The sequence below is a fragment of the Athene cunicularia genome, assembly GCF_003259725.1.
Source record: "Athene cunicularia isolate RWA chromosome 14 unlocalized genomic scaffold, athCun1 chr14_part1, whole genome shotgun sequence".
Lineage (NCBI taxonomy): Eukaryota > Metazoa > Chordata > Aves > Strigiformes > Strigidae > Athene > Athene cunicularia.
The window spans coordinates 8,186,887-8,214,506 of record NW_020799118.1 but is presented as its reverse complement, the minus strand read 5'-3'; the positions used below and the strand labels follow the sequence as shown (position 1 = coordinate 8,214,506).

The 27,620-nt window shown below is 35.7% G+C and overlaps 1 protein-coding gene across 1 annotated transcript in view; it reads right to left on the bottom strand.

Annotated features, from left to right (window-relative positions):
* Positions 1–27,620, bottom strand: part of TRRAP (transformation/transcription domain associated protein) — a 100,414-nt gene that overhangs the window by 70,642 nt on the left and 2,152 nt on the right. Inside the window, exons 2-24 of the mRNA XM_026859158.1 lie at positions 24,508–24,618; positions 23,849–23,953; positions 23,104–23,187; positions 22,638–22,694; positions 21,881–22,006; positions 21,478–21,555; positions 21,163–21,251; positions 20,146–20,242; positions 19,641–19,779; positions 16,648–16,726; positions 15,413–15,647; positions 13,230–13,557; positions 13,013–13,110; positions 12,181–12,375; positions 11,468–11,659; positions 9,578–9,743; positions 8,092–8,348; positions 7,387–7,587; positions 3,915–4,093; positions 2,647–2,846; positions 1,661–1,878; positions 1,335–1,532; positions 392–652 (exon numbers count right to left, since the gene is read on the bottom strand). Coding sequence (XP_026714959.1) covers positions 392–652; positions 1,335–1,532; positions 1,661–1,878; positions 2,647–2,846; positions 3,915–4,093; positions 7,387–7,587; positions 8,092–8,348; positions 9,578–9,743; positions 11,468–11,659; positions 12,181–12,375; positions 13,013–13,110; positions 13,230–13,557; positions 15,413–15,647; positions 16,648–16,726; positions 19,641–19,779; positions 20,146–20,242; positions 21,163–21,251; positions 21,478–21,555; positions 21,881–22,006; positions 22,638–22,694; positions 23,104–23,187; positions 23,849–23,953; positions 24,508–24,618 — 3,693 coding nt within the window. The remainder of the gene's footprint in view (positions 1–391; positions 653–1,334; positions 1,533–1,660; positions 1,879–2,646; positions 2,847–3,914; positions 4,094–7,386; positions 7,588–8,091; positions 8,349–9,577; positions 9,744–11,467; positions 11,660–12,180; positions 12,376–13,012; positions 13,111–13,229; positions 13,558–15,412; positions 15,648–16,647; positions 16,727–19,640; positions 19,780–20,145; positions 20,243–21,162; positions 21,252–21,477; positions 21,556–21,880; positions 22,007–22,637; positions 22,695–23,103; positions 23,188–23,848; positions 23,954–24,507; positions 24,619–27,620) is intronic.

Sequence of the window (27,620 nt, the reverse complement as noted above, 5' to 3'; positions counted from 1 at the left end):
CTTTATGGTCTCTTTCTAGATAAGGAAAGGCATAGCATTATGCCTCATACTTAGAGAATAATAGAAAATTGGGGTTCAAAATGCAGCATCTACCGGACCTAACCTACATCTGATTGGTGGTAGGACAAGCAGTCCATAACTGCAGGAAGTAAATCAACCTGAAGATACTATAAATACTGGCTAAGGAGTCAGGCACAGCTTGTATGAACCTCTATAGTACTCCCACCACAGTGTATTTTAGAACAATGAAACCTAGCAAATGACAAACATATGCTATCAAAGCACTAAGAACTTAATTCACTAACGTGGGAAAATGTACTCAGAAAAGCATTTTGCAGATACAAACTGGTAAACAACTTTAAATTCACTTTCAGTAAGTATTTCTGCTTACCTCTTTATGAGGTTCCATAATCACTGTGACACTTTTTCCAGTGACCTGTGCAAGTACCTGCAATGAATGCATGGCCTGTTTTCTCACAGTAGAGTTTGGAGAGGTGACTTCTCGAACAAGGTCATGTGTTACATGATGGAAAGACTTTTCCTGTGCTGCTAGGATTTCTTCTGTTTTTTCTTCATCTTTTAAAGGAGTGGCACATCTAATCAAAAGCTGTTCTAATGTGGTCTTTGCCATAGCAACAGCTCCATTGGAAACCTAAGGTATCATAGATTAATTATTTTTATTAAATAAGTACAAAGCAAGGGTCACAAATATGCACACTACTCAAAGAACTTAACAATTGATTTTGATGAGTCCTCTGCAAACAGCTAAAAACACATAAAGCTTAAACAGAACACATATTCAACTAGTCTTCTCACCAAGCGTTCCAAAACCATGAGTTGCAATGCAATACGATTTTATAAACAAACTCAAGCACTGGAACCCTTAGCAATGTTGCGATCATCTAATTCACAAATGAGAAAAAGGTCAAGCAGCTGATCTCTAGGTATCTATGTAGGAACTACTCAAACAGCTTTTTGATTAAGATGAACACATTTCAAACTAAACAGAGAAAGAATTTTAAAAAAATCTTTCATGCAAGTGACACTGAATCTAGTGTTCTTTCACAGATCTGAATGCGACCTGTACATTTCTACTCTGGAAGAATCAAGTGTAATTCAAGTAACTTTGCCCCAAGTTATGTGAAAAAAAAAACAGACCTTGTTCTTAACATCAGTTCTGGTTTAAGTTAAAATGACTAAAATTCACTCATAACACCACAGATACAATATATTCTGAAGTTAAGTAAAATCAAAATTAGCGAGAGTTCAATCTGTGTGAATGTAAGAACAAGAGTTTGTTTCCAACTATTTGATATAATTCATTCACTAAATACCTCTCCAGTTAGATCCATCATAACAAAGAGAAGTGCCTTCAGGAAAGTCTGCTGGTTCTGGAGGACCCAAATTAGTGGTAGTCGTTCCATAAGAAATTTAATTGACACAACACCTCCTAGTTTAGCATACCAAGCTTGTTCATAACAGCAAGCACATAAACGTTCCACAATGTATGAAAACAAGGGAAGCTGACAAGCCTGGAAACAAAGAAACATATCAGTTTGGTTTTTTCAGCTCGCTGGTAACCTCCAAAGTTTTAGAAGCAAAACTACATTAGCTGAAACAACATCATTTAAATACATTTTTTTATATATATGTACATTACCCTTTCCTTTGAACCCAAGATAATGCTGGCAACATCAAATATCACTGCTAGAGCCACCTCTCCTATTTTGCAGAGTTCCTTTTCCTCATATGCCATGCAGATAGCTATGGCATCAATAAGCACCAAGGGATCCATGCCTTTTGACCCATTTTCTTCACTATGAAACATGGCTGTGCTAGGTTGGCTTCCAACCTGATAGCACTGCAGCAAAAAAGGACCTGCAATTTGTATTGGGGAAGGAAACAGAGAGAGGTAAAAAAAAAAGATAAAACAATGGCTATTTCAATATGAATAGTCTTTCAATTAGATTTTACTACTCCTCTAACTAGCTGATAGCAAAACCAGTAAGCACTGTGTCTATTTGCATATAAATGGATTGTAAGGCATTCTTCACTCTTAGAAGAAAAGATTACATCTACTTAAATATTTTCTTCTATGTACTAGACTATGCACTGCAAGATTTAATTAAAATAAAGAATCATAAAAATTCAAGTTACATTAATGTGACAATGAAGAGTGATATGCTTATATTATGTCTTTTCCCAAATTACTTGTCATACAGCCCAACACCAAACGAAAAGTTTTCTTCACAGATACAAGACACTGCAGTGCTCTAACATTTACTTGGCTCCTCTAATGGTCATTCAAAACCACAAGTGGAAACAATCCAGTTAAAGACCATCTGCAAAATTAACTGTATAGCAGGTTACACAAATGCTCTGGAAATATACCAAGCTTTAATTATTTCACTGGCTGTACCATTTAAAAAGTTTTATTAGATGATTGTTTCTTAAAATTTCCTTAATAATTTTTTCATTGCACAAATGAAATAAAACTTGATTCAGTCATCAAACAAAACCCAATGTATCTACCCAGATACACCCATGCAGTGTCATGACTTTCTTAAAACAAATTTCTATGAGAAAAAGTACGAACTTCTCCACTGTCCATCTCATGACCGTCCACACGACCCCTGTTCCACTTACCACACTGCTGAGCGACTGCCACCATTGTGTAATGCCGGATTAAGCTGGCTACAAAAGGCAGAGCACTAGGCCTCAGATCTTTGATGACTGCTGACATGAATGCCCCTGTCAATGCCTGTTCAAACGTTTTACGAGCTGGAGTATCCTGAGCTTTGTATCTATGTGAAATAATCACACTGGGTATGGACTTCTCAGTGAAGCTGAAAGAAAATTAAGTTCATTATAATCCTAAACTGCAGTGCTGGCAGCTAGTCATGAGCACTGTCAAGTACTTGATTTAAAGTTTGCTCTTCATATCCAACTCCTTCTCTACCTCCCGTTTTCCCCTCATTTTCATAGACCTATACCAGTTCAATCTGTATTAATTTGGTCAACCACTGGTCTCAAACATGACGGATAGCTCCATTTCATCAGGAACATTTAAAGCCAGTGGTTCAGAAGAACCCACATATATTACAAATAACAGGTATACAGGCTTCACACTGCAACTCAATTACAGAATGTCATTTTCAATTTTTGACATTTTTCCCTTTCTTAAAATGACATTTGATTTTAATCTTGAAAGATTGAAACATTATTTATCAAATCACTGCCCAGCAAAACCTATTCATTGCAAAGCTATATTTATATCAAGTCTAACAAGTCCAAATTATTCAAAGCTACTATACTCTTTAGCTACATTTACTACACTGCAAGAGTCAGTCAGCACAGTTTGTGGGTAAAGATCTCAAAGCTGTCTAAAAGCAATAAACTCATTAAATATCAATAACTGAAACTGTAAATATGTAAAAAAAAAAAAATTCAATTAAAAACGCCCACACTAGGACAAACATGGGTTACATGTGTGACTATGCTATAGTTTGGTCACAAAACAAATCAATTTTGTATATCTTTCACTTTGGTAAAAAGTTAAATGTATATACAAAACATCGCGATCTAAGTCAATCTTTAAAATGCAGTTAAGCACCGGAATATTCCAACTATTTAGATATGTTAAACTGAAATTAATTTTTTTTAAATGTCTGATCGTATATAAGAGATTATACATGTACTGTGATTAGGGGATGAAAATTAAAGTATGAAACATCAGCACATGTCACTGGCATTAAATAGTTAGCTGACAAAATTCCTCTTACTGGAAAGTCCTGTGTTGATTTAAAAGGAAGCAGGATAAACCAGTAGGTAAAAGTCCCATGAAGAAGACACTGCCTAGACTAACCATTGTCTCTTAATTAGATTGTTCTAAAGACACTATAAATTTTACATACACATTTATGTTTAAAGAATTGTCATACTTGGGATGTGCAAGAAGTTGGTATAATGCATGTTTATTATCATCCAGGCTCATCATAGCTACCAAAAAACACTTGATTACTTCCCATGCTTGTCTCCGATAATACGGTTCTGTGTTAGCACTTTTCAAACAGTCCAGAGCAGTCTCAATTGCCTAGAAAGAAACAAAGACAGATAGTAACCACACTTCTTGTTCTTAGTATTCACAATAAGGGGATTAATCAAGGGCATGGTAATTTGCTACATAAAGTATGTACAATTTGGACTGCTTAAGTTAAGAAATGCAGAGAATGCCTGAGAGAGCGGACTTGAAGCTATCATGGTATTTGCTGTGCTTTATAAACTCAAAGTTTTATGGCACATACATTTATTTCCACGGTCAGAAAGCATTTGAAGTCATGAGTGACATACACCTTCATTCTCGCTCCTCAGAAAGATTTTCCTCACCTTCCCTCCAGCAATAATTGCTGTTCCTAATTCCTATATACTGTAGGGATATATACAGTATACTGTATACAATACCCCTATATATAATGAATTCATCAACATATATAAATGGTACCAAAAAGTGTTCTAGATTACAAATTACTTTGTTGTATTTTCCATGCAAATCAAGAGCTACAATATATATGATGAAATGTCCCTGTAAACAACTTCTAAACACCGTTTACTTAATGGAAATAGTACTCTTCTTCTCCTTTGCAAGAAGATTTATTTAATACATTTGAGAATAATACAAATAATCTCTTAAAATATGAAAGCCGATGAAAAGGGGAGTACATCTTTTTGGAAACTTTCTATTTTATGTATGTATATATATTATATATACACATGCACACGCACACACACGCACACACACACACACACAGAGCTAGATACTTTCTAGACTCAAAAAAAAAAGGAAAAAGAAATTAAAAACAAATGAGACGGGCATTAAGTAAAAAAAAAAAAACACCAAACAACACAAAACACACACATAAAAATTGTTTTGCACTGCACAAAAAGAATTTCAATACCTGATCAATTGTAAATAAAATATAACCATCCATGCTTAAACAGGATTATGCAAAAAAAGGCTCTGCTACAAAGAAGTAGGATTTTCCTTCTTTGAAAGAAAAACCATCTTTACACTTACTGACTTAACTAGCTGTCATCCCATCACTGTCTGAATAACCTTATCAGCATCTCAACGAAAAGAACAATGAGTTTTTACACAGACCACAGAAGACTGACAAAGCACTAAAAGAAAACATGGATTTCTTGTTTTCAATTTATTCGACTTCTTTTTCCTTTTAATTTAACATTTCCTTTTTATAGATAGAAAAACAGAATCATCTGGGTTGGAAAAGACCTTGAAGATCATCCAGTCCAACCATTAACCTAACACTGACCATTCCCAACTGCACCAGATCCCTCAGCGCTGGGTCAACCCTACTCTTAAACCCCTCCACGGATGGGGACTCCCCCCCTGCTCTAGACAGCCCATTCCAACACCTAACAACCCCTTCTGGAAAGAAATGCTTCCTAATATCCAAACTAACCTTTCCCTGGTACAACTTGAGGCCATTCCCTCTTGTCCTACTGCTTGTTACTTGGTTAAAGAGCCTCATCCCCAGCTCTCTGCAACCTCCTTTCAGGGAGCTGTAGAGGGTGATGAGGTCTCCCCTCAGCCTCCTCTTCTCCAGAGTAAATCCCCCCAGTTCCCCCAGCCGTTCCCCGTACGACCTGTGCTCCAGACCCTGCCCCAGCTCCGTTGCCCTTCTCTGGACACGCTCAAATCATTCAATGTCCTTTTTGTAGTGAGGGGCCCAAAACTGAACACAGTCATCGAGGTGCAGCCTCACCTGAGTACAGGGGTCAGATCCCTTCCCTGTCCCTGCTGGCCACACTAGTGCTGACACAAGCCAGGATGCCATTGGCCTTCTTGGCCACCTGGGCACCTGCTGGCTCCTGTTCAGCTGGCTGTCAGTCAACACCCCCAGGTCCCGCTCTGACTGACAGCTCTCCAGCCGCTCCTCCCCAAGCCTGCAGCGCTGCTGCCAAAGTGCAGCACCCGGCATTTGGCCTTATCGAAACTCCTACAGTTGGCCTCAGCCCATCGATATAAATTATTCAGCAAATGACTCTTTCTTGGTCAACACCAAGAAGCAGAAGACCCTTCCAAATCATTAACCAGCATGTTAGATGCATCAGTACTCTGGAAAACTTGATTTGAATTAAACCTAGAGGGATAGGAAAATGTCAGCAATTACAGTATTTATATGTATTCAACTCATCAGTTTCAGTACCAAGCAGAAATCAGTGAAGCTATCTGCATTTTAAGAATCATTTTTCCAACCTATTTTTAGGCATGTTGGCTATATGGAGCCAAAGAGAGCCAGCTGCCTGTAAAGAAAATTGTTTACTACATTCAGATCATACCTACTTATGAAAATGTAATTGAAAAGGCAAGTATTAAAACTCTACAGGCCAAATTAACTCAGAATCTAGCTTCACTCTCAGATCTCAAGACACAGACACAGATTAGATTGCTGTAATTAGTGAGAACTAAGCTTTTGTGATACACTGAGATTGTCAGATGAAAGCCACTACAAGTACAAAGTGGTTTTGCAGCTACAAGAAGTACTATACCCAACCTAGAGACAACAAACAAAACTGAATCATTGAAGTCATTAGAATAATCATCACTGAAGAATTTCTACAATACATTTTTGATACACTTCAGAAAGAAAATAGGGAAGGTTTAGAGTAGATTCACGATCCTAATCTAAGCAGCATGCCAAAAGTTAGGAAGGAGGAAAATAATGCATAGAAAGCATTTACTTGTGTCATCGTGGCTCCCTATCAGTTTGGAAAAGCAAAATAACATGTTTAAATCTATTATTTTGGAGGTGACTTATAAAACGGTTTAAAAGGAAAATAAAGAACACAATGGCAAACCTGCTAATTTTGCTTGTCAAAATGAAGCAAGAAATTATTGTAGGTCTACTGGCCTTATACAGAGACTCAACTAATAACTACATAGTAAAAAATAAACAAATAAACAATAAAAAAAAAAAAAAAAAAAAAAAAAAAATTCTGAAACAATGTTCTGTTCTTTAAATGCCAAGTCTGGCAACTCAAGTATTACTAAAATAAAAACAAAACAGAACCAAAAAAAAAAAAAAAAGGGCATTTATATTCTGTTTCTTCATTACAACAGAAATTAATTAGAAATCTGTCTAACTGAAGGGATATTAAAAAATCAGGTATGCAAGAGATCCTAAAACTTAATTTTAATTATGTAAATTCTATAATGTTAGATATTCATTAACTCATATCTAAACTGGCAGACATACCAGGTATTTTATCAACAATTTACAAGCAAACAAACTTCAAAAACAAATTGTAAAGAAAGAAAATTGAGTAAGATGGTACCTCAGCACAGAAAGTAACTTAAGGCCTTACCTTTTCCATTGGGAGCTGAATGGATGCTTTACAGTCTGAAAATTCAATTGTAATACTGGGTCCTTGGATTTCTGTGACTACGTATTGTAGTTTCTGTGATTCCTTTAACATCTTCCTGTTACTTCCACCGAATTTACCAAGTACACGATAGGCCACATGAGAAATGCTATCTGCAGGATTACGCAGTGTACGCCACAAAGCCTGTAAGTATTTTAAATGTTACATGGTCAGACTAGTCTCACCACAAAGTATATGCAAGCACTGTACTAGGTGAAATAGCCACATTTTACAACATTGTTCTGAATTTCAGCCGCGTCATCGTCACTGTATATGTAAGATTTCATATAGCTGTCAATCATGATATGCTGAAGGTAAGTAGCTTTTCTTGGTTTTTTAAAATAGCAAATTTTAACCATTTCTGTACCAATTAATCCTACAAGATAGTACTATCCTTGCTATTGGGTTCCAAGTCTTAACTTTAACCCCTTCACAGGGGTACAAAAGAAATTATGAATTCACTTCTAAATTTTTCAGAGTTTTCAGTTCAACAGCGAAACATCAACTGGCCTTTTACATACAAACCAGACCAGTATGATTCTCATGACAGATTTTTCAAGTTTTTATAACCAGAAGTTCACACAAATTTCTAGTAATATTTAGTGAATCAATGACCTCTTGTGGTCTAACAGGAAACAACATATTTACCTGCATTAGCTCAGCTCGAACTGGCTGAATGTGATCATACAGAAAGTCTGGCTGCAAGTTATCCACACACAATTCAAGAGTCCTTAAGCCTTGGCTAACCAGGGTCTGAGATCCATTGAGAGCCGACACCAAGGGATCCATCAACATTGGCAGATAAGGCAGTAATGAGCTCAAACGAACTGGCACAGTGAGGCAGAGCTCTACAAACAAGTCTTTCATGTGTTGTTTATGAAGGCCACTTTGCAACATATTAAGTCCTGAAAATCATTGATAAATTATACACTCAAAAGACAGTCCACAATTTATTACTAAAAACTGCTATTTCCTAAATTCAGAATAACCTAACATTATTAAATTCTGTAAAGATTATAACTTTGTAAATAACGTATTTACAAAATACAATACCATTCATGATTATAACATATATCTATGGATTCTGTGCAGTGAATACTTTTCTAGGTACATGCATACACAAAAAAAGAGTATCTACACATATTCTAAAATTTAATACTAGATTCTATAACATAGCATTTTAATACAGCGGAAAACCAGAAAAAGAGAATTTGATGCAAACCTCAGCCTTGTATCAATTAAAAAAAAAAAATCGACACAGAATAAATGTTTTTTATATCTGAAATCCAAAAAGAAACATTAAATGAGTTCAAGTACATTCACTGTCCCATACAGTGTCCCATACAGTGACCATAGACTAAACATATTCCCCAACTTATTTTTCTCCCCATCAACATTTTCCATACGCCATAAACCTAGTTAGCACTTCCACGCTGAGATGTATTTCACATAATAGTTTATAGATAGCATACGTATCTACTAACTACAATAAGAACTGCCCCTGCAGCTGCAGATGGGAACCACAGGACTTCCATGTTCCTGGAATTGTTCCAATTAGCTTGTCCTTAGGTTTAAGTAGTTCTCCACATTTCCTTGCTCATCCTCAGTATCTCTGGAACACAGTCCTTGATCAATTAATCAAACTGATAGTTAGTTCCATTTCATTTTCCAAAGTAACACTACTTGCCTTTGCATTTAGCGTGCACTTGCAGGTGCATACGCATGCCCTCAACTGCAGAACCACCCGAGCTCCTCTGTAATGTTCTTCCCACAAAACCGGTGATGGCCTGGCAATGTTGCTTCTCCTATTACTCTTACCCCACAATGCTTTATGCTAACAAAGCTATTCACAGCAAAAATGAACAAAAGAAACAAACAAAAAAATAGCCCCATAGTGAAAAACAGAAAGACAAGCAGCAGAAATTGTGAAGCAGCCAAAACTATGGAGCCTGAAGCAGCTGACAGTAAATGAAAATAAGCCACGTTCAAGATATCTAATCAACTGCTAAGCTCAAAATGAGAAGCTACTTGTCAGGGTTAGTTCTTTAGTTTTCTTTTTTATTACATAACTTTATTATTACTATTTACATAAAAAGATCAGAAACTAGGGTGGGGAAAGAAGGTATTGTTCTACCTTGCAGTAAGTTTGGTAACAGCGGCAAGAATTCTTGATATAACAGATCATGACTGCCTCCTCCAATAGATCTGAACAGTGCTCTGAGCAGCAGGAAATAGTTATAGGGCTCTTTGGCAGTCTGTGCAAGTTCCATAGAGCTGTTCACAATCTTGTGCAAATGTGGCTATAAAAAAATAAAGCTTGAAGATTAATAAAATATCAATTTTATCATCATTGTACTGTATAAGAGTTTAGCATGACACAAGTTTTTCAGATCAAACTTTCATCTATTCCAAGTATTCTGATATCACACTAATTTTACACTGCTGTTGAACTATTAAAAAGTAAATCTACATTTGAACAGCATCAAGCACTCAGAGCAGTCTTTAATTAATTAAATCCTGCTTTCATATTTGCCAAATAATCAAGTCTGCATGGTACTCCAAGAAGTAACTTTATTCAAACAAAAAGCATTCTGCAAATCTGACACAATGAAAAATATTTGCTCCACGGAACCTAGGGCTGTGCAGCAGGAATCAGAAGCGCCAGAATGACAAGAGATGACATTTCACAATATTAATTCACTCCTGATCTAACTTCATCACTAAATCTTCATTTTTGTGAATGCTAAAGTTTCACTTTGAAAGCAAACTTCCACAAGTAAAAAAATTATTATGAACTGGTGGCCTTTCTAGAACAGAGGACATTAACAGTCTGCAGGAATCATTAAAAATAGTTGATAAATACAAGGATTCTCACAGGTCAGGGACACCAAGTGACACAGTTCTAGATTTTATTAACAACTAAAAGCTTTCTACATTGCTATGCAAATGCTGCAAATAGCCTTCATCATTCAATTAAATTGTCTACCCAAGGCCCATATCATCAATCCTGAGGAAACAAAAAAATGTAACAGAAGCGTGAAACTGTGAAGGTAGTAAATCACACTCCTTAAATTGGATCTCCAGCTTATAAAATCCAAATGACCTTGATTCTGATGACAAACTAGAAGAGCTTAAGCAAGAGTACATTAACATTGCTTCATATATTACTTCATATTATTTTTATTTTTCAAAAAATCTGGAAAATTTGTAGTCCCTATTCTACCCAGAAAACTGAACTAATCCTGCTAAAGCAAATTGTTAAGCATGGAAACAATTATCACAGCTACCTGTATCAGAAATTTTGTTTATTCTAAGGTAGAAGGAAGAGAAATGGAGAGAGATTATGAGCAGGAGCAACATTCAATTAATGTTTTTCCAAATATAGCCTGCTGTTACTTTTATGAGAAAAGCACACTCTTGCTTCAAGCTCAGTATCTATGAACTCACTGAATAATGAGATGATCTCATCAACATAAATAGAGCCTTGGAATACACAAGACAATACACTGTCAACAGAAAAACCAGCATTCCTTAATCCAGACTTTTCAAAAGCACAAAAATATCTAACTCAAGAAGTACATGTCACTGAATATGACATGAATGAACAAGATTCACCAACCAACACACAAAGAAATTATTCCAGTCTAAGCAAAAGTCTTAAGGTAATATGGAAACAAAGGGGAAAAAAGATGCAAGAAGATATCGATATCCTGATCATGAAGTTACAGGGATTTACAGCAATCCTAATCGGACCACAAGCATATGTTAGTCATTTATACTCAGAATAGTACATCACTTGATAGTTTCAAATATGAAGCAAACATTCACAGAAACTGTCTCTTATTTATAAGGCAATGTACTTGGCATTTGGAAAAAATGGAGATTTATCACTAATAGTCTTTTCATGTTTGAATGACTATCAAATGTTAGATAGCGTAAAACTAAGTTCCTTCAGACATCTGAAGAATTTATTAAGTATTGAGTCAAACCAGATTTTTTTATTTTTAACACAAATGACCTTTACCTTCAGCATTTGTTCATTTTCAGCTGCAAATAGTGAAACTGAGCCAAAGACTAACTTGAACAGCTTGAGATACAGATTGGAGAGTTCCACATTAGAGCCCATTTCTGGCAGCCGATCCAGAAGATACTCTACCAAAATCGTTGCAAAGAGAGCAGAGGTAGTAGGGTTTGCCAAGAAGGAATTGGCAACGATCTATAAAAGGAAATCACAAAGGAGTTATTGTTGATGTAATGAAAAGAGCAGAGGGATAAATGCACTACCCACTTAAAATAAAAATTTCTTTCCCCATCTCCACTGCTACCCAAGTGATTCAGGTTATCCTCAGTGGAAAACAACCATGCCTGTAACTTAACTATTCAAGTTTAAAGTTTAATTTTAAGTGTCTATTACAGGACTTGTGTTCTGTAAAACAGTAGAACAGTGACACAACAGCCTGAACAAAACAAGAACTCCACAACGTTCACTGCTTTTCAAGAATATAGTCCATTCGTACCTTCTAAACAGAAGTGCTTATGTTTGTATTGTATCACAGTCTGAAAAGTTTCTGAAAATCCATCTTTACAAAGTATTTTTATAGATTTGCATCAAATCTTGCACGCTAATTTCAACATTATTATTTATTATTCCACTTCAGCCTTATGTACCTCAAGGCATAAGCTATTTTCTACATACTGTTTATTATCACCTGAAAAAAGTAAACAAAAACATAATACCTGAAGAGCATAGTTTTTTGAGATTCTCTCCACCATATAAGGAACAGTAGTTTGAAAGATTTCTTTAAAAGTTAAAGGGTTCATCATTGTGAATACACCAGCAAAATGCTCCAGAACTTCCTTTTCCTCTTTCATTCTGACTGTCTGACAGTTTGCTACTCGAACATATGTCTGTCCATTTCCTGCTATTTGCACCTACAGCAATTAAGAAAACACATATATTGGTTACGGGATTTGAATAACTTTTTCCACCCTATTCTTAAAATCTTTTGAAAAAAACAGAGATTTTACTGGTTTCACATGCAAGGTCCATTCACTTAGAAGCTGGGCACAAGAGACAACAGTGACAATAAAAATATTAAAATGAGTGTTTTCAGCACGTATTTTAAAACCATGAAGTCAGGAGTGGAAAAGAACAACAGCAGGAGAGATTGCAGTGTATTTGTAAAGTTACTTAATTCTAAATCATGTACATTTACATTTCATCAGTAGTTTGTGTTTCTACAGAAGATGAAGCATTCACATGGGTATGTTTAACTGATACCTAAACTATCTCTTTGAAGAAAAGACTTAATCCACTACATGGAAGATAATTATTTTTAGTCTGACCTGCCTGCATAAACAAAAATAATGGCAGTTAAGAAATTAATTTGTTCCTTGCAAGTGATAAGCACTTCAAAACTTATAAAATTTCCCAATACCTGTGGTCCTGAAATTAATGAAAATACACTACATGCAAAATCTGCCTTTTAGCTGAAAAATATATCTTTATTAGAAGATTTAACACACAGTATCCATATAAATAAAAGTCCTACGCAGCGAGGTCACATACCTGATAAATATCTAAAGCTTGCATTGCATATTTTACCAGTTTTATATAGATTTGAGTTTCCTTAGGTTGCAACTGCTTATTGGGAATGAATTGTGCTTCTGAAAGAAGAAAGAACAAGACAGTAGGCAACCATTAAAAATACTATTTGTTTTCACACTAGAGAGTTTTAATTGTAGACTTACAAAAGATAAATATAATTAATATTACACAGTTTTACCTCCAGGAGCTTTGCATGATGTTATGCCCCATGTGATTGTCTTGACACCACAGACCAAAGTTTTTACTAAGCTTCGGCAATCTGTGACCTGAAATGTCTGTTTATCTTCTTTTTCTTTCTCCCCTTGTTTTTCAAACACAGGTACTGGTGCAGGGGCCACTGGAGTGGCTGGGGCAGGAGATGGAACAGGAACAGGTGCTGCATTTGCTGCTGTTGGTACTCCAGGTAATGCAGCTTCAGCAGCCCCAAGTTCAGACTGTGGCTTGCATTTTTTAAAAATTACAGACAGCTGGTATCGTGCTATAGTGTGAAATTTCAGAACAAAAACCTAAGGCACAAAGAGGAAAGGCAAATGAGGGGGATGGGAAAGAAAGTTTCTTCTTCAAAAATCATTCTAAAATTAATAATACTAATACTTCAAATCAGATTACAGAAATCAATAAAATTTACAACTAAGTGTTTCTGAAGTAATTCAAATGACAGCAAACATTTTTAAGTGTATCAACAAAGTAGTTTAACAAGTTCCAAAAGTAAAAATATTTTTTGAAAATTAGTAAAACTAAAAACAAAAAATTTATCTCCCTACAATTCTACTTAATGTAAAAGCTATTTGAATTATTTTTTTTAGATATGACTTAATAGTAAATATTTATAGACTGAAATACTAATCATAAAAAGCTCAAATTTTTCAGATGTGTATATATATGTAATCTGTCAGATATATTAGAAGATTTATACATTGTAGGTTCAAGTTTTAGTCTTATGCAGCGTATCAGATTTAGAAAGCAATAATCAACCCTGCAGAACAGTGGTCCTCAACATTTCTGCCATCTCAGCTGATACTAAAGAAGGGCCATGTTGAACAAGGTTTCAGTTTAAAATTTTCTGTACTTCCCAGATTTTCAAGTCTAGATCTACTTGGCTCGCTCAGATATTTCCCCACTATCACCACAGTTCTGTATAATCCTTTCCTCCCTAAACGTAGCTTCTCTGAAGTTACATATTATTACAAATTTTAATTTGATAAACAAATGACCCAACAACTGTGCTACATTACAGATATTTTAAAAAGTAGACAAAAAGTAGAAGTTTATTTGGAAGACAAACACTACTAAAAAGCTACTTCAGTTTGAGAAATCTGGAATAAAGGACCGATTACAATACATAACCAAGATTTTTCACTTGCACAGTCACTTGATTTTGTATTTAGGATGAAAACCATTCCCTAAACTACTGCCATCTGAAGAAAAAAAAAGTTCAGAGGTAAAACCAAATAATCTGAGGATGACTAAAATGAGTAAATCTCTTCCCTGGTGTACTCAGAACCATGACAGTCTGTCAATGACAGAAACAAGTTGAAGACGGAGGGGATCCACTACATACAAAATTCTTCCTTTCCAAAATAAAGCTAAGTATCTTAAAGTGTTAACACCAGTTTGATTTAGACTTCAAGAAATGCTCTCACATCCCACAATAAAATTATTAAACCAGTATATACCCTAGAAATGTTTTACTCTACAACTGAGCGTGTCTTCATGTTGTGGCAGGAGAAACACTAGACAACATTTTTCCATTAACAACTTGGCTACAGCAAGCAGGTAGTGTTTCACTTCGGGTGCATCCCTGATTTTAAAAAAAAGCAGCCCCCAAAACATCCTCCATATAAAGAAAACCCTTTAAAAGGATCAGTAGGCTTTGAAAGTGCGGATATTTCAAATTTTACAAATTGCAAACTGTGTAAAATGTGAGATCCTCTTTCAGAGCAGGGGTGGGAATTAAAAAAAAAAAAACACATTAAAAGAAGGCATTAAAAAAATACCACTCTTACATACTCTTAAGCAAGGAAAAAAGGAGATTACAACTAAAATTTAAAAGAAAACTTTAAAAAAAACAGTAGCAGTTAAGCTACCCCCAGCATCACAGACATTCAGTTACCCTGCTCTCAAACAAGTCACTGAAAGAATACGCTGAGTTGGCAAAGCGTATCTGCTATACTTGAGATATCATCCCAGTTGCAGAGCGTTTTAAAAAGCCCTTCTCTGAGGTATTAAAATGAAACACAGTATGCAGATTGTCTCTACATATTCTCATTTCTGAAGAAAGGACAAAGTAAAATATAATTCACAACATACTATGAAATAGGACATTCAACTTATTATCAAATGTTTTAAACAAATCAATACCTCCAGCATTCTCATAAGAATATCTCTACCATTTCCATTTTCCTGTTCACTTTTAGACCGGATACAGTCTACCAAATTTAGCAGAAGCTTGCAAGACATTGTCTGGATACTGCTAGGCAACGACTCATCGTCAATGTTCTTGGCAAATAACTGGACAGCAAGGGAGAGATCATTGAGTGGTAAATGCTGACGGACATGATGTACCAGGTCTGCCAGTGTACTATATGCAAGTGGTCTATCAGTAAAAACAAGAAATGAAGAAAATACATTCAGGACAATTAAAATTATTGTTAATTGGACCTAACCAAAAATTACTGCCTGGCACCATTTCCAAAATTCTAAACCCAAATTTTCTATTTTGATATGCAAATCCAGAGTTCACAAAGCTTTTTTCAATTACAGGAGAGAATTGTAACAAAAGATACATTAATCTGTCCCACACTAGTATCACCTCTCTGATCTTTCCTCCCCCTTCGCTGAACATCCCAGGACATATTTTCATCTATATACAGTTAAGAACAAATTACCATGTTTTAAGCCACATTTTAAGAAGTGTTGGTAAGCTGTTTCACAACTAATCACTGATGATTCATGATTTCAGAAGTAGTTATGAAAACTGTAAGTTTTTTAAATAGTTTCTTTCCAAATATCAGGAATATTAGAAATATTTCTAAATCTAATACATGTCAACAAGGTATAACTGATACTTAAGCAAGAGGAAATAATTCTCCTACTTCACATATTTTGTCAGCAAAAGCACCTACAAACTAGTAGACTACTAAAGACACAGAAGATAAGTATTCTCCCTATTTATTTTTTTCAATTGCAAATGAAAAAGTTTTAAGGTACTTATTGATAAAACAGTTTAAATCTCATTCAAATTTTACACTGGACACAAAATTTAAGCTGTTTCATGAAATATCGGGAAGACATTGAGTTGATTGTACTGGGACCACTCTTTTGGTTGTGTTATGCAATTCAAGACTAGAAATAATTTTCAATCACCCATTTATCTCATTTTGCCCTACACTCACGCTACCATGCTGTGCCAAAGTGTTAAACAACAAACACTCTTTACAGCAGCAGAAGCCCTTCCAATATTAGAATCTAATAAAATTAGTTATTTAAAGCAACGATTTAGGACTCTATACAGACACTGTTGTAAATATCAATAAAACTTAAAAGAAACCAGCCCTGGCAGACACTCAAGATAGCTATTCCAAACTCTGTCATACCTCAGTGTCTCTCGAGCAGTGTATCCAGAGCCAATTAGTATAGATTCATCAAATAGCTTGTCCATACATGGAATAAATTCTATGATAAAAAAAAAATAGGTAAAAAAGGAAAAAGCTATACATGATTGCCAAAGGAAATAATCAAAATAAGATAGTTAACTGTTAAATCACTTAACTTAGGTTTTTAAACTTAAGTCAGAAAGTGGTGTTGTTATAAAATTAATTCCCAAAGCTTATAAAAGACAGTATCATTTACAATGAAATTTTCGATTAACCTATTGTGACTACGAACTCCAACTGCCACTGGACCCTTGAGTAACACTACAGTACACAGTCAAAACCACAACATAGATGCAACAAAGCCATTTATATTTAAAAAGAGAAAAAATGCTTGTATTATGATCAACTTTGCAGAACTCTTTAAATGTAACTAATTAGTAACTGGAAAAGACAAGTTCAAGCAACACTATACAACACAACTGTGTTTTGTCTGGCATCTTATCATATAAGCTGTATCCCAAGCTGTAAGGAGGAATACATGCAACTTGGGGTCCAGTAACAAAATCAAGCAACAAAGCAAGACCAAAGAAGCATTCTCTTTTTAAATACAGGAATCAGCAAGTTTATGGCATTGATTATGTCACTCCACCCTAAAGGCAGATGATGGAAATGGCAGGAAAGAATTAATTACTTCCACCTCCAAATAATGCAACAAGCTAAAACTTACTAACAAATAAGCAAAAAGTCAAATAAAGAGAAAAAGGAACATCCAGCAATCTTCATTCTCCACAGATTTCCAAACAACATTAAAAATAAAAATCCAGCATTTTCTGAATGAAATCTAGAATGGACAAGAAATCAGTGAGGTCCACTTAAATTTGTAAAGGACAGCGTGGTAGCTGTCTTTGCTTTAAGAGAACATCACATTCTGCAAAAACACAGAGGAAGAAAAAAGGAGAGCATCGGCATTGCTTTTTTGAGGGGGGTAGAAATCTGGAAGACTTACAGTAGAAAAAGCAAATAAAGATAATCCATTACTTTACAAGGCAACCACCATGGCAGTCATGACATGAAAATAAATTCAGTCACAGACAACAAATAATACTGTGGACAAAAAAGCTAAGTCAAAAAGATGGTTGGAATCATCAAACCACTCTGAAAAAAGGAATTAGAGGCACTAGTGTTAGCAGAGCAAAGAGATTAAGACACAAATCCTGACAACAAAAAAAAGCAAAGGAAATGCAAATTAAAAAACAGTAATGAGTTTTTGTGTATTGAACACATTTAGCATTCATATTCCTGCATTGCACTATTACTCTTTAATATGAACTAGTAAGACAAATTAAAGCAAAACAAGCAATATAAAATTTACACCAGACCACTGATTGAACGATCTCATTAAACTACATAAGAATATTTTATGTTGAAATTAAGAAATGTTCACAATGTTCAGTCATTAGAATTTCAGAAACACCACACAAACCATTCTAGCTTTCTGAAATGGGCAGCTCAGTTAAAATTCTCAAAAGAACTCACTTAATAGGGAAGTAAATAGGCACGTTTCTAAATTTTATATAAATTCTAAGCCAAGTTTTAAAACATCCATCTAACATTCCTGTGCATACCACATTTTGCTGATACGGAGTATTTTTAGACAGGGGCAGTCTTTACAGTGGTAACAGTGGAGAGCAAGTACAGCTTCATCTCCACCCTCTTTCAGAAATCAGAAGCAAAGTTCCATGCAGTCAAAATCCATCACACTAAGATACACAGCGTTATTCATCAACTCTCAATCAACACAGAAGACTCAATTTGAAAGATTATTCCACCGAGAGCAATAATGCCAACTGCAAGACTCACAAACATGAAACACTTCCCTCAACACTCATTCTTCCAAATAAGTGGAACTGTACCCGAAGAACGATCAAAGTCTTATCTTCTACAGATCTCCACTTTATATCCCCCTTCTCTTCTTCCTCACTCTCCCTTATTCCTCCTGCAATACATGCTCCCTGTTCTCCTTAACATTTCTAAGCATCTCCTTCTCTACATCCACTTTGGGGCTGCCAGGTAGCCAAGAGCAAGGCTGGAGGGATGCGTTAAGAACATGTACAGTAAAACGCCAGCCAGCTGACCAGGGCAATGAACTGCCAACCTCACACTGCTGCTTATTCCTCCAATGGAGACACTAACTCAGCTTTTGATCCCTACCCAAACACTACAGTTCACAAAGGATACAGAACACCGTACCTGTAAGACCTCACTCTGATGAATTTTGTTAAAACTGGTCAAGTTCAGAAGTTATTGATGTAGAAAAATTCAGCTAATTTATTTAGAAAAATAGCCAAAGAAACAGCTTTCCATGTAACCGCAATACTAAATTCCACAACTAGGAAACATGCTATTTTTTTGGCAAGCTAACAATACCTGTAAGTTGCCACACTACCCCACAATTGCTGTTAGCAGAAGGAAAAGAAAGGAGACCACACAGTAAAGATGACAAGATAGAAGTTAGTATTTCACACTCATCCAGTTTTACAATCCTGCCAAAACAGAACATATCCACCAAACCTAGTTAATTCAGGCAGACCAAAAACGTTTTTCCCCTGCTAAAGACAAATACTATTAGCTGAATCAAATATGGTATCAGATTTTAACAGAACTACTTCCACTCAGGTTAACAGATTAATATTTTAAAGTATCCATACAATTGTAGACACAATTACAAACTACTATAAATGTTTATCAAATGGTAATTACTTGGAACCACAGATACTTAGAAGCTAGAAAAGCCACTTGTTCAGTATGCCATCTTCATCCGATGACTTTATTTTTTTAAGGAAAAAAAAAAAAGGCAAAACTAAAATCACACCCACTCCCAAAATATAAGTATGTAACAGTCTAAAACAAATAATAAGCAATATGCCTCAAATACACAGAGATTGTTGAAATCTTTCCAGTTTATAGATTTAATTTTTAAAGTTACTACATACGGCTCCTCAAGTCTGTTGTCAAGATGTGCTTAGCAGCAATGAGAAGCTCCTTTCGGAGGTGTGCCGTTTCAGCTGGACAATTGGAGAGCAACTGCAACATTCCTTTTACCATTTGCTGAGAATATTTAGCCACTAATTCCTATAATAAAAAAATAACATGAACACAATTACTGTGACATTCTATTTTAAAGGTCTGATTTACATTTGCAAAATAACATTCAATTAAAATTCACTTGTTTCTCTTTAAGAAGTCTCCTTGTAAAACTAAAATACAATAGCCATTCCATAAATGCCTGAGGCGGGGGGAACAGCATATTTTTACTTTGCATTCACATAAGAATAATTCTGAAAGGACAACCACATATAGCCCTGTCTTCAGATTGCTACACAAATGCTCTTCTCTCCAATCCCTGATGGACTGCAGTCATGCTGGTCACTTGCCTGCCATAAAATAACTGAAGATCTGTTGCACTAAGAGTAGCAAATTAACAAAAATGCAACCTACCTGGTAAATTCTTATGATGTAAGCCAAAAAAGACAATGTTTTAATTTGAGCAGCAATAAAATCAGCATACAATTCCTTGTTATAAAGTTTATGTTGCCTGAAATTAAATTGAACAGCAGTTACCATTTTGTTCCTTCTCTTTAATACCTTCGTTCAGAAAATTCACAGAAGTTTCAAATTACAACATCTTGTAGCGAGGTTTCTGCTTCATAAGGGAATAAAATCATTATGGGAGAGCCCATTTTCAACAAGCTCTCTGCCATTCAGATTCCCAGCATCTTACGCTCTAAGCAGAAATACATAGCCCTGAGGCAGCCATACAATTTTCACCTTTCTAGAGAAAGCCAAGACAACACATCAGCATCAAAACATTTGGCTCCATTCCCCTAATGGGGGCATTTTTTCTTCTCCAAGCAATATTCCCTCCTACAGACTGTGGAACTTCAACTTCCTACTCTCTTGAACTTCAACCACTTATTCAGATCATCCAGGCAGACAGAGAAAAACAGATCTTACTCCTGTTGCCCCACTCAGCACCACTTGCTGCTCCCTAGAAATGTCTCCCTCTGAAGCAAGAACTGCAGTTTCTTAATCTGCAACACCAGAAGGCTTCACCTAAGCTGTACCTCTGAGAGCAAGAAACATATCATTGGTGGTAAAGACTGAACAACAGCAAGTGTCGTATCTAATGCAGTCTCCATCCCATACTATCTGTGGTAATATGGATTGCTGTCAGAAACTCAATTTAAAAAAAACACACTATCAAATAACAAATTAGGATCTACTGCTCAGCTATAGACTTTCAGTGACATATAATGGAAATATTAAGATACGCCAACTACACCTATAAAACTGACGATTTTAAGTCAAATAATCATTGTTACTTTTGAGATTAAAAGCACTAAGACTAAAAGCAAAAATCATAGGATATAAGATAAAAATATTTTGGGCAATATTGTATTGCACATTTCAGTATTAATCCCAAATATCATCAAAATACTGATAAAATGCTCTTACCTTGCTTGAGCAGAAACCTGTATTATAATAGTGTTCATAATCAAGGGCACAAATTCAGCTACCACATTATGAATGTTCAGTTTGTAGAGCTTAAAAAAACCACAAAGTATTATTAAATAAATTTACAAATTTTACTCAGTCAACTTATTTGCGAGCTAATCAGAAAAAATTAAATCTCAGCAGCTTATTTTTAGACAATATTTTAATTTCAAAAACATGCTACATTCATTTTCACTAATATGTTAGCCAGCAGAAGTTACACAAGCCATTCAGTAATAAAAAGTATCTACACACAAAATACTGGAATATACTAACCTGATACATAAGAACAACAATTATAGGCAGCTCAGCCAAGACCTTTAGAGATAAAGATCCTCTGGGAATTATAGAATGCTGAAAGAAAGAATACATGTTTTATAAACAGTTTATTAATTCCAAAAATTGTCTGAAATACATTTTTTAAAGAAACATCTCATTTTAATAGCACTGTATTTAGCGATAACAATATTTTAAAAGCACAAACCCATTTGGTATTATATTAAATAAGAATCCTGTAATTAGAGATACATGGAAAATATCTGAAAATTTTCAATTAGCTTCTACAAATAAATCTTGGTAAGAAAAACAAGCAAGAAGCATATTACCTTTACCTGCCCTTATGAGTTGAGGCATTGCAATACAGACAGTCCCACAGTTGAAGAGCAGTTAGAATACTTACTGTTCTTGTTTCACTATCTTCTCGTTCAGGGTTAACTTTCACCACAATTGTTGTAATCATGCCAACCATTTCAGGAGTAGGAACGGTGTTCTCTGGAATCACCTGAGGATTCTCAAAATAACGATTCTACAAGCAAAAAGGAGAAAAAAGTATAATAATGCTAGTAATAGTCAAAAAGCCATTTATCTCATTAGAATTTCTCCATGTAATTTTCCCCCACAACTTACTGCAGACAGTTTTTTCTGCTCTATACATGAGGCTTACATCGCAGTATCTACTAAGACTACTCACATATCCTGCAATCTTTCACGCCTACTACAGCAAGAAGCAGAAAAGCATCACTAACCTAGGTGGTTCCTTTGCTAAAGAAAAACATCCAAACAGAGACTCTGTCCACAGAGATCAAGTCTTTTCCAGCAGACTGAGCTCTTCAATGTGTATTGCCTCACCCTTCCCTCAAAAAAACCCATTTGGCTGCAGGACACAACTGCAGTCAACTGACTAGCGCTTTATCATACAAACTTACCTCAGTTTTCTCATACCAGTAATACTGTGCTAGAAACAGAAGGGTTTCCAATTCAAAATCTTAATTTCTCCATTTTTAGACGTGTTTGTTAAATATTTTTATTAAAACTATATTTACTATGTATCACTAGATACAAAAGTAACTACATTAATATCTTTTAGAGATGAAATTAAGAAATAAAAACTACTTTTCTGACTATAGCAAGGGCAATTTAACAAATAAAAAGCTTACCACTACTTTTGGAAGTTCCTTGTAAATCTGTTTCACAAAGTCCAAAAAATGATGGATCTAGGAAGGAAGATGTCCATTTACCATAAAGAAAAATTTCACCATTTTAGCATCTCTGTATTAACAGTGCAGTTACACAAAATCTTTAGTCATCACTAGAGTGTATTTTTCATTATATTTAAAAATAATCTGAAAGCATTCTCCTATTTCCTTCTGTTCTGCCAATATTAATTTGAAACTGTACTTGAAAAGAATCCAATTTACCTATCAGCTCAACATAGTTCCAATACAGTAATAGTTGAAATAATTATTATAAACCAACTAAATCTTCCCAAGAGAAAATCAAAGGGAAAAAATCAGTCAACATAAAGGGATGGCAGGAAAAAACAAACCAACCAAGACACTTGAACAAAGTATCAATTCTGAAGAGAATGGCAATAAATTCTATACAACAAAATTCATGACCCACCTCTTGAGTGATGGCTGGTCGGAACTGTTTGTGCAATTCAATAATTATTCTTAAGCAAATCAGTACATTTTCTTCATTTTCAGTCTGAAAAAAAGAGAACCTTTAGTGAGTCTACTGTTGCACTCTTCAACAACTCTAAGTACTTCAAAACCCTATAAAATTATACTCATCTCAGGAACCTACAAGTTCCCTGTTAATATGTATTTGCAAGAGCAAGATGCCAGTCCTTTGATATAACTTTACCTTGCAGCCTCAGAGTATGGCTAAACTTAAATTCATCCCTACTGCAGGGATGAAACAGAAGTTTCAACCACTCTATACTGTTAGACCTGTTTCAAATGCCACACAGAGAGACACAAGTGGGGCTATTTACACACCGAGACACCTCCACAGAGCAGGTTATTTTCTGTGTGCTTCAAATGACAGTGTTTTCAATTCCAAGTAAGAAATAAAGTCTCTAGAATAAGGTATCTGCACCACTACAAGCCAGGAAAGTGTTTATGAATGAAATCCTGTCTAACATGAGAACAGTTCCTTACATTTTTAAAATCCAAGTTTCTAAAGGGCAGAAGAGAACATGCAGAAAACCTGTAGATAGTAAAATACACACTGGTGAAGCCTAAATAGGATGCCCTTCCACTCTTGCTCCAGAAACACAGCTATTTATAATCCTACCCCCAGCAATTTTTGGAGGTAAAGAAAGAAGAAGAAAATCTTTCTGAAATAAGAGGAGAAAAAAAAATACCTCTAGAAATCTAAACATCACAGACAGGATATTTTTGGTGTGCAGGCGAAGGTGTTCATTTGTTGGTATTCTGTGAATTATTTCAAGCACCAGCTTTCGGAGTTGCTGAAAAAAAAAAAAAAAAAAAAAAAAAAACCCAACTGATTGCAACATCTTTTCAGCTTAATACGTATTCTGCATGCTTAAAAAGAAAAAAAGCCATTTTACTTCATACAGACATATGCTTACATACAAACACATAATGCTTCCTACAACCTACCTATGTGAATAAGGCAAATTTTACAAATTTACAGTTGAAACATACAAGTTATCAGACTTTTAGGTAACTCAATTTTAAGTATTTAATGACATAAATTTACCTTTTGCCTTTCACTGCACAGTACAGTCAGTAATTTCTAAAAATATATTATATTTCAGTGAGAAAGCCAATCCTGTTGTGCCTAGTTTTTTACCTGATTTTTCATAGAAGCTCAGATTTGTAAAGTTTCTAAGCAACTTATTTAGAAACTGGACTTTTTCAATTTCACTCCACCTGACAGATGTATTTTTAACAACAAAGTCTATACATCAACCAGTTCATTAGGTTAATCTAGTACTTCACTGAAGGAGTAGTCTGCTGCACACATTGCAAATATTAAGAGATGCTCCACACAGTTTACCTGTGCTGGCTTCTCCTGCAGAAACTGAACCTCTCCATCCTGTAGAAAGGTGAGAAACCTAGGGATGATGTGTTCCAGGAATGTAGAATACTGAGGAGATGATGTCACATTCTAATTAAGAACAAAACAAACAAACAAAAAAACAACCAAAAAGAAGATATAAAGTTACATTCAAAGCCTCTATTAAACTTTTTAAGTGTCTTTTTAATAGATTCAGTGATTACACATCTGCTGACACACTACAGAGCACTATTAGTGAAACAAACAAACATGAATACACATTAATCTCTTCCCTCCAATCCCAATGGACTGCAATATGGTATTTTTTTTCTATTTTAACTATATCACCTCACAGAGAAAACAAAATTGGCATAATATACAGCTAATTTAAATGGAGGAAAAAAACCCAACAAACCACTGTTGATGTTCTTGAACAAGACTGACAAGCACACTCACACTTCATTGCTCCAGGATTCCCAAGACACTTAAATTGAGATTTTACTTATTTCTGCAAATATGTGTAATGCATCATCACCCAAACTGAGCATTACTTTCCACTGTGAAAACAATCTTGCACTACTGTCCACTTGGGAAGCCAGAAGAAATATTAGATGAGCAAGCTGCCTTCATCTGCAACTGCTGTATCTGCCTTAAAAAAAAAAAAATCTAACTTGGCCACTATGAGGTTTATTAAGAAACTCAGCTGTAGCTTATGTATGTGCTGTTAGGCAATTCTCTGAAGTATCTGTTATACAGAAACATACCGGTCTGTTAATAAAGGTACAAATAAGAATGCAGCATTCTTTTGAAAAAAATCTATATAGCTATTTCAGGGGTTTATTCACATTATTCCTCAAATAACATAAAAGTTTTATAAAACCACCTCCTTTTATAGATTTCCACTACTATTCTCTACTTTGCAGTAAGATTTTGTAACATGTAACCGTAAGCTGTATTACACCAGGCACTGTGCAAAATTATTTTTTATCTCAGTGGCTTTCAAGAAAGTAGACAGCTATCATAAGAAGGGCACAAAAACATTTTAAATGCATGTGCTGGTTTTGGCTGGGATAGAGTTAATTTTCTTCATAGTAGCTAGCAGTTGTGCTGAAAACAGTGCTGATAACACAGGGATGGTTTCGTTACTGCTGACCAGTCCCAACACACAGTCAAGGCCTTTTCTGCTTCTCTCACCACCCCACTAGCGAGGGGCTGGGGGTGCACAAGGAGTCGGGAGGGGACACAGCCAGGACAGCTGACCCCAACTGACCCCAACCAGGGAGATCCCACACCATTTGGCATCACGCTCAGCAGATAAAGCTGGGGGAAGGAGGAGGAAGGGGGGGACGTCTGGAGTGACAGCGTTTGTCTTCCCAAGTCACCGTTACATGTCATGGAGCCCGGCTGTCCTGGGGATGGCTGAGTGATGGGGAGTGGTGAATGAATTCCCTGTTTTGCTTTGCTTGTGTGCAGCTTTTGCTTTACCTATTAAACTGTCCTTATTTCAACCCACGAATTTTCTCACTTTTACCCTTCTGATTCTCTCCCTCATCCCACCAGGGGCTGGGGGGAGTGAGCGAGTGGTTGTGTGGGGCTCAGCTGCTGGCTGGGGTTAAACCACGACAATGCAAGACAGGGTGCTATCACCAGCATCTTCACCTCAAAGGCCTTCCAGAGAAACTTGGTGTATTCTCCTCCTCCCCCTCCCCTGTAATCTTTCCAAGTTTTAAAAATTCCTTAATCTCCCCAACTTCACGCCATGAGAACGCTCCTACTTTGGATGAAGAAAGGAAGGAAAGTTTCCAACAAGAAATGAAGCAGTATTGGCACATTCTTGGAAAGCGGCTCACAAATCCATTCAATAAAAAGTATACCTTCACAAAACCAGGTTAAATTTCTGAAAGCACCTTCCCAAACTTCCTAATCAGCAAAGAGCAGAAAATTAGTGGCACTCCAGGTATCTATAAATTGCTGTTCTGAACCATATAAAAAACCACATCACCCACTACTCTAACCAAGCTCAGAATTATGCTGCTGGCACGAAACATCGGAAACAGCAACTGAGGTTGATTCTCTGAAAGAGACAATGAATATGCTTCTCTCCCCATTTGATATGGAATTCAGAACCTCTACAAATAAATAAAGAAGGGAAAGTTCTCCCTCAAATGAATAGTTTCTAAGAAACAAGATTCAAAACCATCAAACGTGTCCATCCAGAAATTGGTTTAGAAGAGCAGTATCACCTGCTAGCACAGAACAACGTCCTAACAACTAGTTCAACAACTGGTACTGCCAAGTGGGTAACATCATGGTGAAACACCTTAAACCTCACTTCAAGAGGTCCTCCACAATCATCAATCCATGTTCAGTTCTACCCCTAACTAGAGAGGCTTCCAGATCAGTAAGATCAACAGCATCCAACAGAATTTGAAGGCAGTAACTTTCAACAAACAGCTAATTTGGGAAAAAAAACCCTATTTTTTCACTTGAAGTGAAAAATCAAAACCTGCTGAACTTTATAGCTATTGGAAGCTGGAGTAGGTGATAAAGAAGAGTTAATAAGGAGACTGTGGAAATAGAAGATGAAAAGCACAGCAAGAAAAATCAGTACTGTCCACAACCTCCAAAGGCAAAAAGTAAACTAAAACTGTATTAATGGTTCCTCTTGCTCCAAGTATTTTCCAACAAACAGAACTGTAGTTCAGCATAAGGCAACTCATCATCTCCTTATGTAGGATCACTCTACAGAACCAAGTGAGTTCCAAGAGAACATTATCAAAACAAATATTCAACAAGTTCTTCCTTGCTGAAGACAAAAGCAAAGCCAATCAACTTCAGATTCTAAACAGATCACTAGACACTCAGCTGTTAAAACTGTTCTTTTAGCCAAACAAATTGTTTCAGACATGACAGGTCAGCTTAAACAGATACAAAACTCCACAAGAGTATTTTCTGATGTCACTTATGGTAATGTGAAGTTCTGCTCATCCCACATGCATATGGATGCAGAACTGTCACAGTCATCTCCTTATTTGCTCATACACATTAAATGAAGATTAAGCTTTTTAACCTTTTATATATATATATATATATATATATATATATATATATAT